The 14,851-nt window shown below is 39.6% G+C and overlaps 1 protein-coding gene across 8 annotated transcripts in view; it reads left to right on the top strand.

The window, feature by feature from the left end:
- PLCB4 (phospholipase C beta 4) overlaps nt 1-14,851 on the top strand; it is a 480,675-nt gene that overhangs the window by 354,084 nt on the left and 111,740 nt on the right. For all 8 annotated transcript variants that reach the window (XM_027560320.1, XM_027560321.1, XM_027560322.1 and 5 more), the window contains 4 exons: nt 580-637; nt 8,588-8,696; nt 12,651-12,861; nt 14,075-14,168. In XM_027560320.1, coding sequence (XP_027416121.1) covers nt 580-637; nt 8,588-8,696; nt 12,651-12,861; nt 14,075-14,168 — 472 coding nt within the window. The remainder of the gene's footprint in view (nt 1-579; nt 638-8,587; nt 8,697-12,650; nt 12,862-14,074; nt 14,169-14,851) is intronic.

Raw genomic sequence — 14,851 nt, 5'->3', positions numbered from 1 at the left:
TTTTTGTCCTAATATCTTCATATAATATGTTGACAGTATCTAGGAATGTCTAGTCAGGGTTACATTTTCACCCCTTAGTTTATTTGGTGTAAAAGTTCACTCTGATTTTTTGAGAAACTTTTACATAAGTTGGTTGCAGCACCTGGAACTTCCCCCCTCCTCTCCCTGCATTGGCTTTACTAACTACCTACAATGTTAACCTGCTCCTTTAGGTATTAACCCGTTATGTGAACTAACGAGATTCGATTTGGAATGTTATTATGTTGTTCAAAAGTCCATTCATTCCAATTATTTCAAATGGATGACTTACATGTTGTTTTATAATAATGCCTTTGGATAATGCAAAAGAAGGATTGCAGATATTTTCTATAAGTTAGGGGGAGTGATTTATTGCCTTTGCTGTTCTTGGGTGTTTTTTTTTTTCTTTACAAACAGTCTCTGGCCATTTTAAGAGTTCACCACTACTTCAGGTTTAGAAAAGTAAGTTTAGGATTATCAACCACAAATGTCAACATGTAAATCGTGCCTCCTGTAGCATCATATACCACAACTTACTTTTTCTAATAAATTTCTTTTCAGCAATGGAGACAAAACTGATTATTTAACGGTAGACCAATTAGTGAGCTTTCTAAATGAAGTAAGCTTTTTCATACATTAACTCCATCAGTCTGTGTGCAGTGGCTTGCTTCCTCCAGCATCCTCATTGCATGCCTGCATCCTGCACCCCCATTTGCTTTGCTTCTGACCTGCTGATCTTTCCATGATGGCTTTACCAGGTGCAAAAATCAGCTGCTGCCCCCGTGTGTCCATGCGTTTCCTCATTGGCTTTGCACACTGCTTTTTTGTTGGTTTCTTGCTGTGATGTGTAGCTCTGGGTCTGTGTATGTGTGTGAATTTGATAATATGTTCACTTAATTAAATGTGTCTGTGTTTTGCAAGATGATATTTAAGGTACTTATCTTTTTTTTTTTTTTTTCTATTTACTTATAAGAAATAGAAAGGGAATGGATTGAGTTTACCACCCTATAGTTGGATTCGCCATCGCTAACTTTTTCTCATACTTTTGCATGGACTGGGAAAGCCTTATTTTTGTCTTTTAATGGATTGCATGTAAGAAAAATATGTAGGTTTGAACAGAATATTTTGACAACAAGCACAACACTGGAGTTCCTGGGTGAAAGCATAGTGCATATTAGGCCAGTGGGATGACAGGTTAAATTTTTACTTTTTATTTTTGTAACAAGCTCAGAACTAATTTTAGAATGTGATTCACTCAACAACCAAAACTAGTTGACAAAATTTGCTTAAGCCCAAGAGAAATATATTTCAGAACACATAAACATTCCAACTTTTATGAAAACTAAAATTAACTTTTTTTTTTCTCTACATGTACAAGAAAGTGTTTTCAGTGAAACCCATTGAAGCTCTTGTTAATACAAAAAATGGAAATGCACTTTTTGTCTAATATGTTAAATAATAAGAAGACTTTAAATGAGGGATGGACAGTATATTTTTGTTCCAAAACAATTGATAGTAACCATTATACCATATAAAGACAAAACATTAAGATAGACAGTATCATGCCAGGTAGAAGGTATTGCCTCATGAAAAAGCAGCAGGCAGACTGATTTGCCAGTTTGAAGACACATAGCACACCTTTGCTGAAGGGCTTCTCCTTTCTTTTGAGTCAGGGCCCAGGGGCTCCCAATTTGTAGGGTTGCACTTGAGAAGCTACGATACCCAGAGCCTGGAAGCATGGATGCAGGAGAGACAAGGTCCTTCATGTATCAGCACAGATGTCTCTACTTTAAAGTAATCCTTTCAGTTCACCACAATATTTATTTTACTTTAAAACATTTCAAGTTTTTTCACTCCACTAGTTTTTTGTTATGCGGATAATACATTCATAATCTTTACCCAGATATTATACACATTCTTACCCCACTGTTGATCTGAAGTTAAGTTGCTTTGCCCTGCCTCCTTAACCCTTTCCCCACCTTCTGTTTCTTTTAAAAAATGTATTGTTTTATCTCTCTCTGCTTTACATGTACTTTGGGTCATTGGTCATCTTAAGTTTTGGTGAGAGAGGCAAAAATCTTGCTTTCTACTAAAGAGGGAAGATGTTTAGTGGGGAGACGATTAGCACATCATCAGTTTATCACTTCCTAGAGAAAGGCCACTTGCATGCTCTGGGATGAAGCTGATGCTCAGCCATCTATTAAATGTATCAGAGACTCGATATGCACTACACTTGCACTGTTCAAATGAAGAAACGGTTCTGAAGTCTCCAGTGTACATGCTGCGTTCATGCATCCTTATCTCATCCCCTTCCTTGTATGGGAGACTTTTGTAGACCTACCCAGTAACTACTCTTGTAATTCTTATAAGTCCTGACAAAAAAAAAAAATTAATTTTAAAAGGGATGATCACATATGCTTTCTGTCTCTGCCATCCAAATTCTTTCTTAAATACTTTTCCTTGGTAGCTTTTATCCATCAATATCACTCTGGCCAGTAGTATTCATTCGCTTGGCTTTTCATTAACAATAAGGAGGCACTTTCAGTTTGGGGGTGGGGCTAATTGAATTGCTATGATTCTGGATTTCTTTAGGTCACAGAAACTACAAGACTACAAGTCCACGAAAGTAAAGCCTGTGTTTTTAATCAAAGTGTCTGCCCTGAATGTCTTCCTTTTCTGTCCTAGTGAACTCAGCTGGAAGAACTAGACAGAAATCAGAATGTCTCCTTAAAGAAGGCTGTCAAACGTAGAGAGGGTTCTGCCAGCACCTTGCACCCATAGGACTTTTGAGGACTCTCCCTCTCATTGTTCCAAAGTCTAAAGCACCCCATGGGCAGAGCACCATGGAAACCCATAATGAAAGGAGACAGAATTCATTCTGGAAGGGAGCAGGCACTGGAATGTTAAGGGTCTCTGACTCCAAGAGCCTAGATCTAAACATTTTCAAATGCCTTAGCCACATAGTCTCAGTAAGCTGGAATTTAACATTGTATTAGAAGCCCTGGATGCAATAGGACAAGGAAAAATAAAGAGTCCCAGAAACACAAAAGAACAAGACGTTGTTCATTATTCACAGATGATTGTGTAACCTGAATATCAAAAGCCATCAAAAACTCTTTGAATAGATAAGAGAGTTCAACAAGGTAACCAGAGAAATGATGAACAAAGAAAAGAATCAATAAACACGTATCTATGAGCATTAACCAATTCTCCTGGAGAAGGAAATGGCAACCTGCTCCAGTATTCTTGCCTTGAAAATTCCATGGACAGAGGAACCTGGCAGGCTGCAAAGAGTCAGACACGACTGAGTGACTAACACTTATTTTAACATTTAACAGGGAAAAGTGGTATTTATCATATATTAGCAAAAGCCATGTTTCTTCCCACTACCTTCCAGCTTGTGAGTCCCTTTAGTCCTTATATACAGTTTTCTGTTCAGTGTGTTAGTGTGTATCTGCAGGAATCTGGACAGAGAGGAGAGACTGTGGTCCATTTCCTGCCTGGTTGCTGTGTAGGGCTTTGTACCACCTGCTCTCTGCCCATGCCATCACCACTCACTGGCTTTTCACAGGGAATTTTGGATCTCCTCCTCATCTAATTCTCAGTGTCTCCACATTCACTGCTCCCCAGAGTGTGATCTGGGCACCAGCAGCCTCAGTATCTACAAGGAACTTGTCAGAAACGTAGAGTCTCAGGTCCCACCCCAGACCTGCTGAGTTGGAATCTGCATTGAACATTTTCTCCAGTTGGTTTGTCTGCACATAAGAGTCTGTGAAGCACTGGATATCTCCTTGGTATCATTACTGTCAGTGGGAGGAATATGAGAGCAGCATGAACTTGTAAATTTGTTATTCTCCATAATGAAGGTAGCCATGGAAATCTACCACTCGAATCTAAAATTTTGGCATAGCTGTATTTCTTGGTCCCGTCCAGTGGGCTGAGGAAAATGTATGTGTGTCCGTATGTGTACCAATATTATGAAAGTAGTGAAGTTGAGTCCAGAAGAGCTGGTGGGGACACTCACTATGAGCTAGCACCTGGTTGGGTACTACCACCAACTCAGTTCTCTATGTGTCAGGACTAATTAAAGCCTCTTGGCTTCAGTTAGTTTCACCTCTCTTTCCCCATTCCTAATGAGAAACTGAATTGATTTTAGTTTTACCTTCATTGTCCATTTCACTTCAGTTCAGTCACTCAGTCATGTCTGACTCTTTGCAACCCCATGGACTGCAACACGCCAGGCTTCCCTGTCCATTGCCAACTACTGGAGCTTGCTCAAACTCATGTGCATTGCATCGGTGATGCCATCAAACTATCTCATCCTCTGTCGTCCCCTTCTCCTCCTGCCTTCAATCTTTCCCAGCATCAGGCTTTTTTCCAATGAGCTAGTTCTTCACATCAGGTGGCCAAAGTATTGGAGCTTCAGCTTCAGCATCAGTCCTTCAATGAATATTCAAGACTGATCTCCTTTAAGATTAACTGGTTGGATCTCCTTGCAATCCAAGGGACTCTCAAGAGTCTTCTTCAACACCACAGCTCAAAAGCATCAATTCTTCAGCACTCAGCTTTCTTTATAGTCCAACTCTCACATCCATACATGACTACTGGAAAAACCATAGGTTTGACTAGACAGACCTTTATTGCCAAAGTAATGTTTCTGCTTTTTAATATGCTGTCTAGGTTGATCATAGCTTTTCTTCAAAGGAGCAGTGTCTTTTGATTTCAAGGCTGCAGTCACCATCTGCAGTGATTTTGGAGCCCCCAGAAATAAAGTCTGTCACTATTTCCACTGTTTCCCCGTCTATTTGCCATGAAGTTATGGGACCAGATGCCATGATCTTCGTTTTCTGAACGTTGAGCTTTAAGCCAACTTTTTCACTCTCTTCTTTCACTTTCATCAAGAGGCTTTTTAGTTCCTCTTCACTTTCTGCCATAAAGGTGGTGTCATCTGCATATCTGAGGTGATTGATATTTCTCCCGACAATCTTGATTCCAGCTTGTGTTTCTTCTAGCCCAGCGTTTCTCATGATGCACTCTGCATATAAGATAAATAAGCAGGGTGACAATACACAGCCTTGACGTACTCCTTTTCCTATTTGGAACCAGTCTGTTGTTCCATGTCCAGTTCTAACTGTTGCTTCCTGACCTGCATACAGATTTCTCAGGAGGCAAGTCAGGTGGTCTGGTATTCCCATCTCTTTCAGAATTTTCCGCAGCTTGTGATCCACACAGTCAAAGGCTTTGGCGTGACTTCTTACAGGTAATACCTGAGGGCCTGCAGAATTGAGAGATGCACGGAGAGCTGGAGAGAGATCAGAATAAGAAGAGAGGACAGAAGTCTTGGACAAGCATGAGAATCCAGAATTAGTTTTATTTTCTGGTTGCTGGTAGCCTGCCTCCTGCCTCTTATGTATCATAGGATCACATTAGAGCTGCTTTTGTTAATCATTTCTTTTATTTTGCAGTTGAAAGACTGTAAGAAAGGGCTCAAGATCACTTTCCATGTACCATGTCTTTCTTCTTTAATGCTTGAAAAAATTATTTAGTTCTATGAGTAAGGCTTGTCAATTATTCCTTTATCTTTTTATATCTCTTTTGAATATTAGTTGTGTCAACATCTCTCTCTCCCAGTGCTGCTCAGGTTGAAGCCCATTGATGTCTCTTCTCAATAAGAGTACAGACATAATACGAAAGATATATTCATTGTCTCTTCATTTACGTGGTCACAGTTCTGTGAACTATTTTCTGAAGCTAGTCAGTATTATCTTTTATAAGGCTCTGAACATCATGGGGTGTATGCCCTTAGTACATTGCTTCCCCAAATCCCAACTGCAAACCTATGGTCTCTCGCCTCAGAGCTGTGATCCATTCACCCCACAGAGCTTATGACTAAGTGGAAATCTTCTGCAGTCTTATTTCTCTGAGATGTCCTGGAAATGATCTTTCTCCTCTTTGTTTTTTCAAATAAAGATTATATTTTTGTGACTTTTAACACAAGTTTGCCATTGTTTCCTTGCCTTTGGGTCATCCAGATTGCGCTGTGCTTCCTTTCTGAAACGTGAGCATTTTCGGGAAAGCAAAAGGTTATCTGGTGGAGCAGATGTAAAGAGAAGTGAAGTTTCATATTGTTGTGGTGCTTATTTGCTGCAAATGTAGAATAAGAGGATATGATACATACATTTTAAGGACTTGGTTTTTCTGGCTGTTGTTTCTGAAAGAAGGATATTCTTCTAGTGAGTATTATGCCCTCTGATAAATTTTGATGAGGTTTACTTGGGAGCAGATTTCAAATGTTTAGCATTCTTCTACCCTTGCAGAACTAAGATACTATTTTTTAAACTGATAGGCAAATATATTTAAATGCATACCTTTACATACTAGTCACACTTCTTAAATTTGAGCACATCAGAATCAACTGACAAGATTGTTAAAATACAGATTCATAGGTTCCACCACAGAAGGTCCAGTTTGGTAGGTTGGGAGTGGGGCCCCCGAATGTGCATCCCTCTCAAGCTCCGGGGTGAGGGTGACGCCCCTGCTGCTCTTCAGAAGCTGCGCTGCAGGAGGCCCCAGCCTAGACCCACATGCCTCTATGCACAGACAGCGCCTGAGAACACTTGGATTCCCTTTCTTCCTTTTCCTAACTTTGTTTCTTTCTTTAACTGAGGCTCTTCTTTCTCTTAAATTCATATGGATTTGCCCCCATGATCTCCATGATTCCTGAACACTTATCAGAGAGCCTATCTTTAAACTGAAAAACTTAATCCTAACAAGAAAGAAAACCTTGTGAGTGTAGTGGCCAACCATGAACAGAACCACAGTGGGGTCCAAAAAGGGCCCTTTATGCCACGTCCGTCTTCCTCCGTGGGAGTGTTGACAGAGACGGGAGAAGGAAGGTACCCAGAAAATGTACTGGTCATTTATTTGCTTGGTTTGAAAGCACTGCATTCTCCCTGGAGGGGCGGTGCTTGTTGCTCCCTTGGGGTGGGCTCTGGAGTTGCATGCCAGCACCCACTTCCTGAACGAGATGCTCGGAGCATGCCTTCACTGCCTGGCACCCCATGGTCCACTGTTCCATCTCTCTGCACCCCAGGACTTTTCTTCCTTATGGGCTCGAGGCCTGTTATTCATGTAACAGTTTCTGCTGTAGCACTTGCATGAATGTGAGCCGTTATTTCTTAGATTCCAATAGAAGCATGCTTCATTGGGATAAACTGGCAAAGAGCTATTGATTCCTTAGGAGTTAACACTCGTCACTCAGGGGGATGGTGGGAAGACCAGATCAGGCGAGGCCACGAGTGCTCTAGGATGACGTCACATGTTCTATTGGCCAAAGGCATTCACACTGTGTGCCCTCACTCTTCAAATGACTGTTTCAAACAAATGGGCAAGGGAAATCCATATGAACTTTTAACAGTTGTTTCTTCAGTGCTTTTCCAGTAGTGCTTTTCAAAGTCTGTGCATATATTTGGGTAAAGAGTCATTGCTAGGGTCCTATCTATTGACTGAATTTTGCTCACATGTCCATCTGCCATTTTTTCATTCCAGTTTCCTCTCTTTCTTTATTTGATGGATGACCAGGGACTCAGTGTTTGGTCCTTAAACCTTCCATGAACAATAAGGAATTTTAATAGACCCACTACCTGTATATACAGAAAGATAGATACACATACACACACACACACACACACACACACTCATACACATATACACTCTCTATTGTAGCTAAGTCAATTAATAAATTGGACTTTTTTCATCTTTGCTGTGAAGTTAGGATGACAAAACTGTAGAAATTTGCTCTCTGTGCCTCATATAATACCAGGAGCCTATGGGTGCTGATTTGAAAAGAATGACATTACCAGCCTCCCAAATGTCTTTAAATATTGATGCACTTTCTGCCCAGAGGATTTCCTCAGGGCAAACCAAGTTGGATTTCACAGTGAAATAGAATTTCTGAACACTGATATTTAAATACAGATTTTCATGTTGTTTTGAGCTTGTAAATATCCTTGTGCAGATTTTCATCCTTATTACAATGGATTCATTTTCATAAATATTTACTCAAGAGAATGAAGTTCACAGTGCCCCCCAAATCTTTTATTCATGTAGAAAGATATAATGAAAATAAAGTTATATTTGTCTACCTAACTTTAGGGGTTTGGAGGTTTCTTTGTTATTGTTTTTGGTTTGACATTTACATGGGTATGATTTTTGCTTTTATCTTTTTTTTAAAAAAGACTTTTTATCTCACTTTATAAACACTTATGCCAGATATCTTCCCTGTGTTGTGATGAGACCATACCATTTTCTCTGTTCATCGAATTTGAATGGAAAAAAAAGTATATTTTGTCTCTGCATCTTCAGTTCAGGGAAGGGAGCCAACATGCTACTGCCAAATTTGGACTTTTTTGAAGTCTGTTTTAGGGAGAAAGACAGGAGAAAAGCAAAATCTCTTTGTATAAACATGGTATTATATATATATCTCCTATTAAAATTACATAGTTCATTGATGTGTAATAGCCCAAGGGTGAGGAAGGTCAACCTAAATGGAGTTATTTTCTCATCATAGCATCAACGAGATCCTCGACTGAATGAAATTTTATTCCCATTTTATGATGCTAAAAGGGCAATGCAGATCATTGAGATGTATGAGCCCGATGAAGATTTGAAGAAACAAGGTAAGAAAAGTGAAAAAAAAGAAATTCTCATTATTTTAAAAATTCAAGAGTATATGCAACTTTTAAAATCCTTGCGTTTTTAGTTAAATGTATTTTTAAATGCTTTGGAGCTCTCTAGAGACAAGGATTGACAACTGACTGATTTTTTTTTTCCTAAATCATTATAAATTTTGCCTTACACCAAAATTTGTTTCTGCTGCCTGAAATATAACGCTAAATTTATTATTAAACTATAGTGATATTTCCCCCAATGTACTTTCTTATATTAGATCCTTAACGTTGCATAGTGCTTAAAATGTAAAAATGCCAATTAGTCTCTGTTTGCCATCTCTGGAAAAAATTCGCATTTCCTATAACAATTGACACCTTCCTTTTGTCTCTTGAGTTTCAGCAGGCTAGCTAAGTTTAATACATGATTTGAGGAGCCTTTTTAGCCATCATTTGACCCCTGGTATGGGAGATAAATGCAATTGACATGAGATTAAATAGGAATCAACTTAACAAATTGTTGGGGTTTCTGATCCTTTATCTGTTTCAGTGAAACTCTGGAAACTGTAGGTTGTTCGTTTCAATATTTAGTAAAGGACAGGTATGGGGAGGAAATTCAAGATTGGTTCTATAACCATGAGAAACACCTGCCAAAGCTGGGAGCAATGATGATAATACAGTATCGCCAGAGAGATCCAGGAGATACCTGGGCTAGAGCCTCTGGCCTTATGTCTCAGTGGAGAGTGAAGAGAGATGCAAGTTCAGTTCTTTCTGTCCCATTTGCCCATGAGTATCATGGCCTCAGTCTCCTCCTGTTTAGAATAGAGGTTTTTTGTTTGTTTGTTTTGTACCTCAGTGAGCATGGACGAAAGGTTTATACATTCTCTGGACCTACATAGACCTGCATATACGCATCCTGGCCCACCACACCATGTGGCCACACCCCTGATATTTTTCTAAGCCCAACAGAGTTTTCCCTTGGTTATAATCATACATTTATACTTTCCTGTTAGAGTCTCAAATATCTATTTTCAGCCAGACTGCTTCATTACTTCCCTCTGAGTATCATAATCAACTCCGCATAGCATGTGATGAAAGTGAAGTGAGGAATGGCTTTGCAGGAAAGTTAGCCCCTTGCAGTGGTGGGGGATGATGTGACTTTTGTTGCTTACCCTGTTGCTGTGTGACTTTGAACCTCCATTCATAGACCTCAGTTTCCCTGCTTATAAGATGGTGGGGTTCATACCGTCATTCCACTAATATTCTCTTCCCTGCTTTCAATCCATTAAGTTTTAGAGGACTGACTGAGTGCCAAGCACTGTTCTAGATGCTGGAGATTCAAAATGATAAAAGGTAGTTGCAAGCTATTGAAGGAGAAAGACTTGTGACTCAGTAGTACCTTGGCAGTATGATAAACATTATGATAGAGATGTGTCTTTGATTATTACAATGTCCTGAGAGTCTATGACATTACCACTGACACATCTAGAATGTATAGGTTCACCATTTCACAAATGGCAGAAATGTTAAAGTCTGTCATTAACGAGTATGGGTGAGAATACGGTGCCAAGGCATTGTAAACTCTGTGGGTGGGTAAATTGATACAAAAAGCCACCTGGTGAATAATTTGTCTGTAATCAAGTGGAAAATAGGCCTCTCCTGCAGCCCAGCCTCTTCGCTTCCAGGTCTGGGTCTGGTGTCAGAGTGGCCCGGCTCAGGCCTCAGATCTCTGCCCCTTCTGCCTGCACTCCTTGGATGAACTCATCTAAACTCAATGGCTTTAAGTGTCTTCTGTACACATGCGGCTTTCAGATTAAACTTTCCATTCCTAATCTCTCTCTTAAACCACAGATCTGTATAATAGACCTCTCCATTTGGATGGTGAGTGGGTATTTCAGATATATGTATGTTTACAATATGCTTTCATTCCCCCCATCCACAGACTATTCCTTTCCCAACCTAGAAAATGGTACCATCACTCTCCCACCTTTTCATGCCAAAAGTCTTGGAGGCATCCTTGACTTGTTTTGCTCTTTCACATCACTTCTAATCCATCCTCAAAACCTGTAAGATCCATCCTGAAAATAAATCCTGAATAAATCACTCTCATTGTCTCCACGCTTACCAGATTATCTGAGCCTACATCAACTCTTTCTGGATGATGCCAGCTAACTTCTAACTAGTCTTCTGCTTTTTTCTATGCCCTGCAATGTACGCACCACATAGCAGCCCGAGTAAACCTTTTAAAATCATGTCTAATCATGTTCTTCCGCTGTTCCAAATCCACCTATGGCTTCCCAACACACTTAGTACTTAATGAAGACTGAAGTCCAACTGATGTAGTCTTTAGATTCCTCTCCAGCCACCTTTCCAGCTACTTCCCCCTTCATCACATGGTCTCTGCAATTGCCATCCTTCTGCTGTGAATGGGGCACCCCCGGGTGTGCATGTGATGGCTCCCCTGCATGAATGCGACCTCATCAGAAGGGCTCTTGCGGGCCACGCATCGAACACAGCATCCTGGTCATTCTTTATCACTTTCATTTCCTGCTTTCTATTTCCTGCTAGCACTTTCATAACATTATATTTATTTGCTAATTTATTTGTTTTCTCACCCACAATATATGAGTTTCTTGAAAGCAGGCCTTGTCTGTTTCTTCTGTCCCACATCTATCACAGTGCCTGGAAAAGTGTCAATGTATATGCCCAAGGAGATAGACACACAGACTTTTGTTGCAGTTGCTGCTGCTAAGTCGCTTCAGTCATGTCCGACTCTGTGCGACCCCATAGACAGCAGCCTATCAGGTTCCCCCGTCCCTGGGATTCTCCAGGCAAGAACACTGCAGTGGGTTGCCATTTCCTTCTCCAATGCATGAAAGTGAAAAGTGAAGTCGCTCAGTCGTGTCCGACTCTCAGCGACTCCATGGACTGCAGCCTACCTTTTAGTTATAAACAGAAATGACCTAAATATCCATCAACAGAAAGATGGACCATGGACTATGGTATTAATATATTCACATATGGACCTTATACTCTGCACACTGCCTACCACTAATGTACATCACTCAGTGAAAAGTAAATGACCAAGAGCTACTGGTATTAACTAGATAAATCATAAGATAATATAAAGATATTTTATATAAACTTATAAATAGTCAAAAATATCTATTTTTTGGATAAGTGCTTGTATATAGTAAAGTTACAAACCATTTTGGGAATGTAAATATGAGTAAAAAGATGGACTTGCATGGACTTGAGGTAGGGCATGCAGGGTGCTTCACGGGCACCTGTAATGATGTATACATTTGAAGAAATGTAAAGTAGATAAAGGAAAAGATATCAGACAAGGCTGAGGTGTAGATCCATGGCTACTTATCATGGCATCACCTGTACTCTTCTGTACACTTGAAATCACCTTGTAATTTTCAAATGCTTAAGTACAAACAAGAAACTTGAGGTTATTGGTGGTTGACTGGGTAAGAGAAGATACAGAAATATTGATGTCTCTCCTGCATTTAACACACTGGCCCTGCCCCTCATCACACAGATATGACTGAGATGAACACTGTCTCTAGGGGTCACATTTCAGTGACCATGGAGTACTCATCTCACAAGACCTATACCCCATTTTTTTTTTTTAGATGAAATAGGGAAATGGAATTATTTGAATGCAGAGAGGCCACTGCTCCCTCCTCCACTTTGGCTTCTGGTGCTGCACATCTGAACTTAGGGAACTGAATGTTTTGCCGTCATGGATGTGAAAGCAGGTGCCACCTATTTGTGGAAGGCATTACGTTACTTGTGCAACTTGGATACTTGTTCAGTTCTGAAAAATGAAGTCTCTTGGGAAAGACACTGTGAAGTAGTATTTACTCCTCCTGTTTAAGCTGCTTCAGATGTCATAAATAAAACTTATGTATCTTCAAAACCGTAAATCTACTATGATACTCTTTCCTCCCCCACCAGGCCTCATATCAAGTGATGGGTTTTGCAGATACCTGATGTCAGATGAAAACGCCCCCGTCTTCCTAGATCGTCTAGAGCTGTACCAAGAAATGGACCACCCTTTGGCTCACTACTTCATCAGCTCTTCCCACAACACCTATCTCACTGGCAGACAGTTTGGTGGGAAATCTTCAGTAGAAATGTACAGACAGGTCCTCCTGGCTGGTTGCAGGTTAGAAACTCAAGACATTGTTCTTTGTATATGATGCCCTTTAATTGAATTTACTGTTCTCTGAAAAATTAGAGGTAGCATTCCGAGTGAAAAGGATATTTATCTTTCTCTTTAATGGATTATGATGGTCATTTAACCTTGAAGAAGGAAGAATGATATCTGTTCTGGGAAGATCTAGACTCCTCCTATGGGTCAAAAGAGATTTTTTTACTGTAAATTTAAAATATTCCCCCCAAATTACAAAAAGACAATAGCTTACTTTAAGAAGTCATGCAAAATCCCCTTTTGGTCCTAGGCACTTCAGGTATAGCTTTGTTGTTGTTGTTTAGTCACTAGGTCCTGTCCTACTCTTTGCCACCCCATGGGCCGTAGCCACACCAAGCTCCTCTGACCATGGGATTTCCCAGGCAGAGATACTAGAGTGGGTTGCCATTTCCTTCTCCAGGGGATCTTCCCAACCCAGGGATCCAACCCATGTCTCCTGCATTGCAAGAGGATTCTTTACCACTGACCCACCAGGGAAGCCCAAATATAGCTTTCCTTAATGTTAAATATTCTAAAATTTTATTCTCTGACAATAAATATTATTTCAATTGGTTTTTATTTTATAGAAATTGGAAAATATTTGAGGTTTAAAATATGGTGAAAATGCTGAAAGTGAAAATTCAGAAATGTAGTTATATTGTGATATTTTTCTTGCTTGTCAATGACCAATGCGTAATTTTTTAACTCACTATTTTTGTACATATAGAAATCCTTTAAAAGACTTTAAGTACATCACTACATCTGTCTCAGACTACTTGAATATGAGTCACTGAAACAATTAGAATATTTTCATTTATGGCTAAAGTAGCATCATCCCAATGATAAAATGTTTACAGTATTCTTTAACATCCTCTAAAACATAATCCATATCTAAATTTTCCTGGTTGTTCCTAAATCATTGTTTTTCACAGCTTTGTCACAGCTAAGGTTTCATCCAGAACCACACTGCTTGCTCTATCTCTTGTCTCTCAATCTACAATAGTCCCTTTTTGATGACACCAATCTGATGCTATTTTAAGCTGTATCCTCCACAAAATAATCACATTATTTCACTCATTAAATTTTCTACTTCTATAGAAAGTAACTTATTTTGATATCTTTTCTTTTCATTTGTGTACACACTGTTTTATTGTAAAGGTTCAATACTGTAAAATCACTGTATTCCTAGATGTGTTGAACTTGACTGTTGGGATGGAAAAGGTGAGGACCAGGAACCGATAATAACTCACGGGAAAGCAATGTGCACAGATATCCTTTTTAAGGTGAGTGTTTTTGTCTGCTTGATTTCAGCTTTGTTGCTTGTGTTCTTGTTTATTGGAGTATAGTTGATTTACAGTGGTGTTTTAGTTTCTGGTGTACAGCACAGTGACTCACTTGTGTGTGTGTGTGTGTGTGTGTGTGTGTTCTTTTTCATTCACATTCTTTCCTATTTGAGTTTAGTACAAGATACTGAATATGGTTCCCTGTGCCATACAGCAGGACCTTGCTGCTTAGTTTATGCATAGCAGTTCATATCTGCTAATCCTCCATTTATCCTTCCCCCGCCCCTTTTCTCCTGTGGTAACCATAGGTTTGTTTTCTGTGTCTGTGAGTCTGTTTCTGTTTTATAAATAAGTTCGTTTGCATCAGATTTTAGATCCCATATGTAAGTGGCATCATATGGTATTTGTCTTTCTCTTTCAGACTCTTCAGTTAGTATGATAATCTCTAGGTCCATCCATTTTGCTATAAATGGTGTGATTTCATTCTTTTTTATGGCTGAGTAGTATTCCACGGTGTATATATGTACCGTATTTTCCTTATCCATTCAGGGGTCAATGGACATTTAGGTTGCTTTCACATCTTGATTATTGTGAATAATGCTGCTATGAACATTGGGGTGCATGTGTCTTTTCCAGTTAAAGCTTTCTGTGGATATTTAGCCAGGAGTGGGATTGCTGGATCA

This window comes from Bos indicus x Bos taurus, chromosome 13 (assembly GCF_003369695.1).
Source record: "Bos indicus x Bos taurus breed Angus x Brahman F1 hybrid chromosome 13, Bos_hybrid_MaternalHap_v2.0, whole genome shotgun sequence".
NCBI classification, from domain to species: Eukaryota; Metazoa; Chordata; class Mammalia; order Artiodactyla; family Bovidae; genus Bos; species Bos indicus x Bos taurus.
The sequence above is the reverse complement of the archived record's forward strand: the minus strand, read 5'-3'. Positions and strand labels throughout refer to the sequence as shown.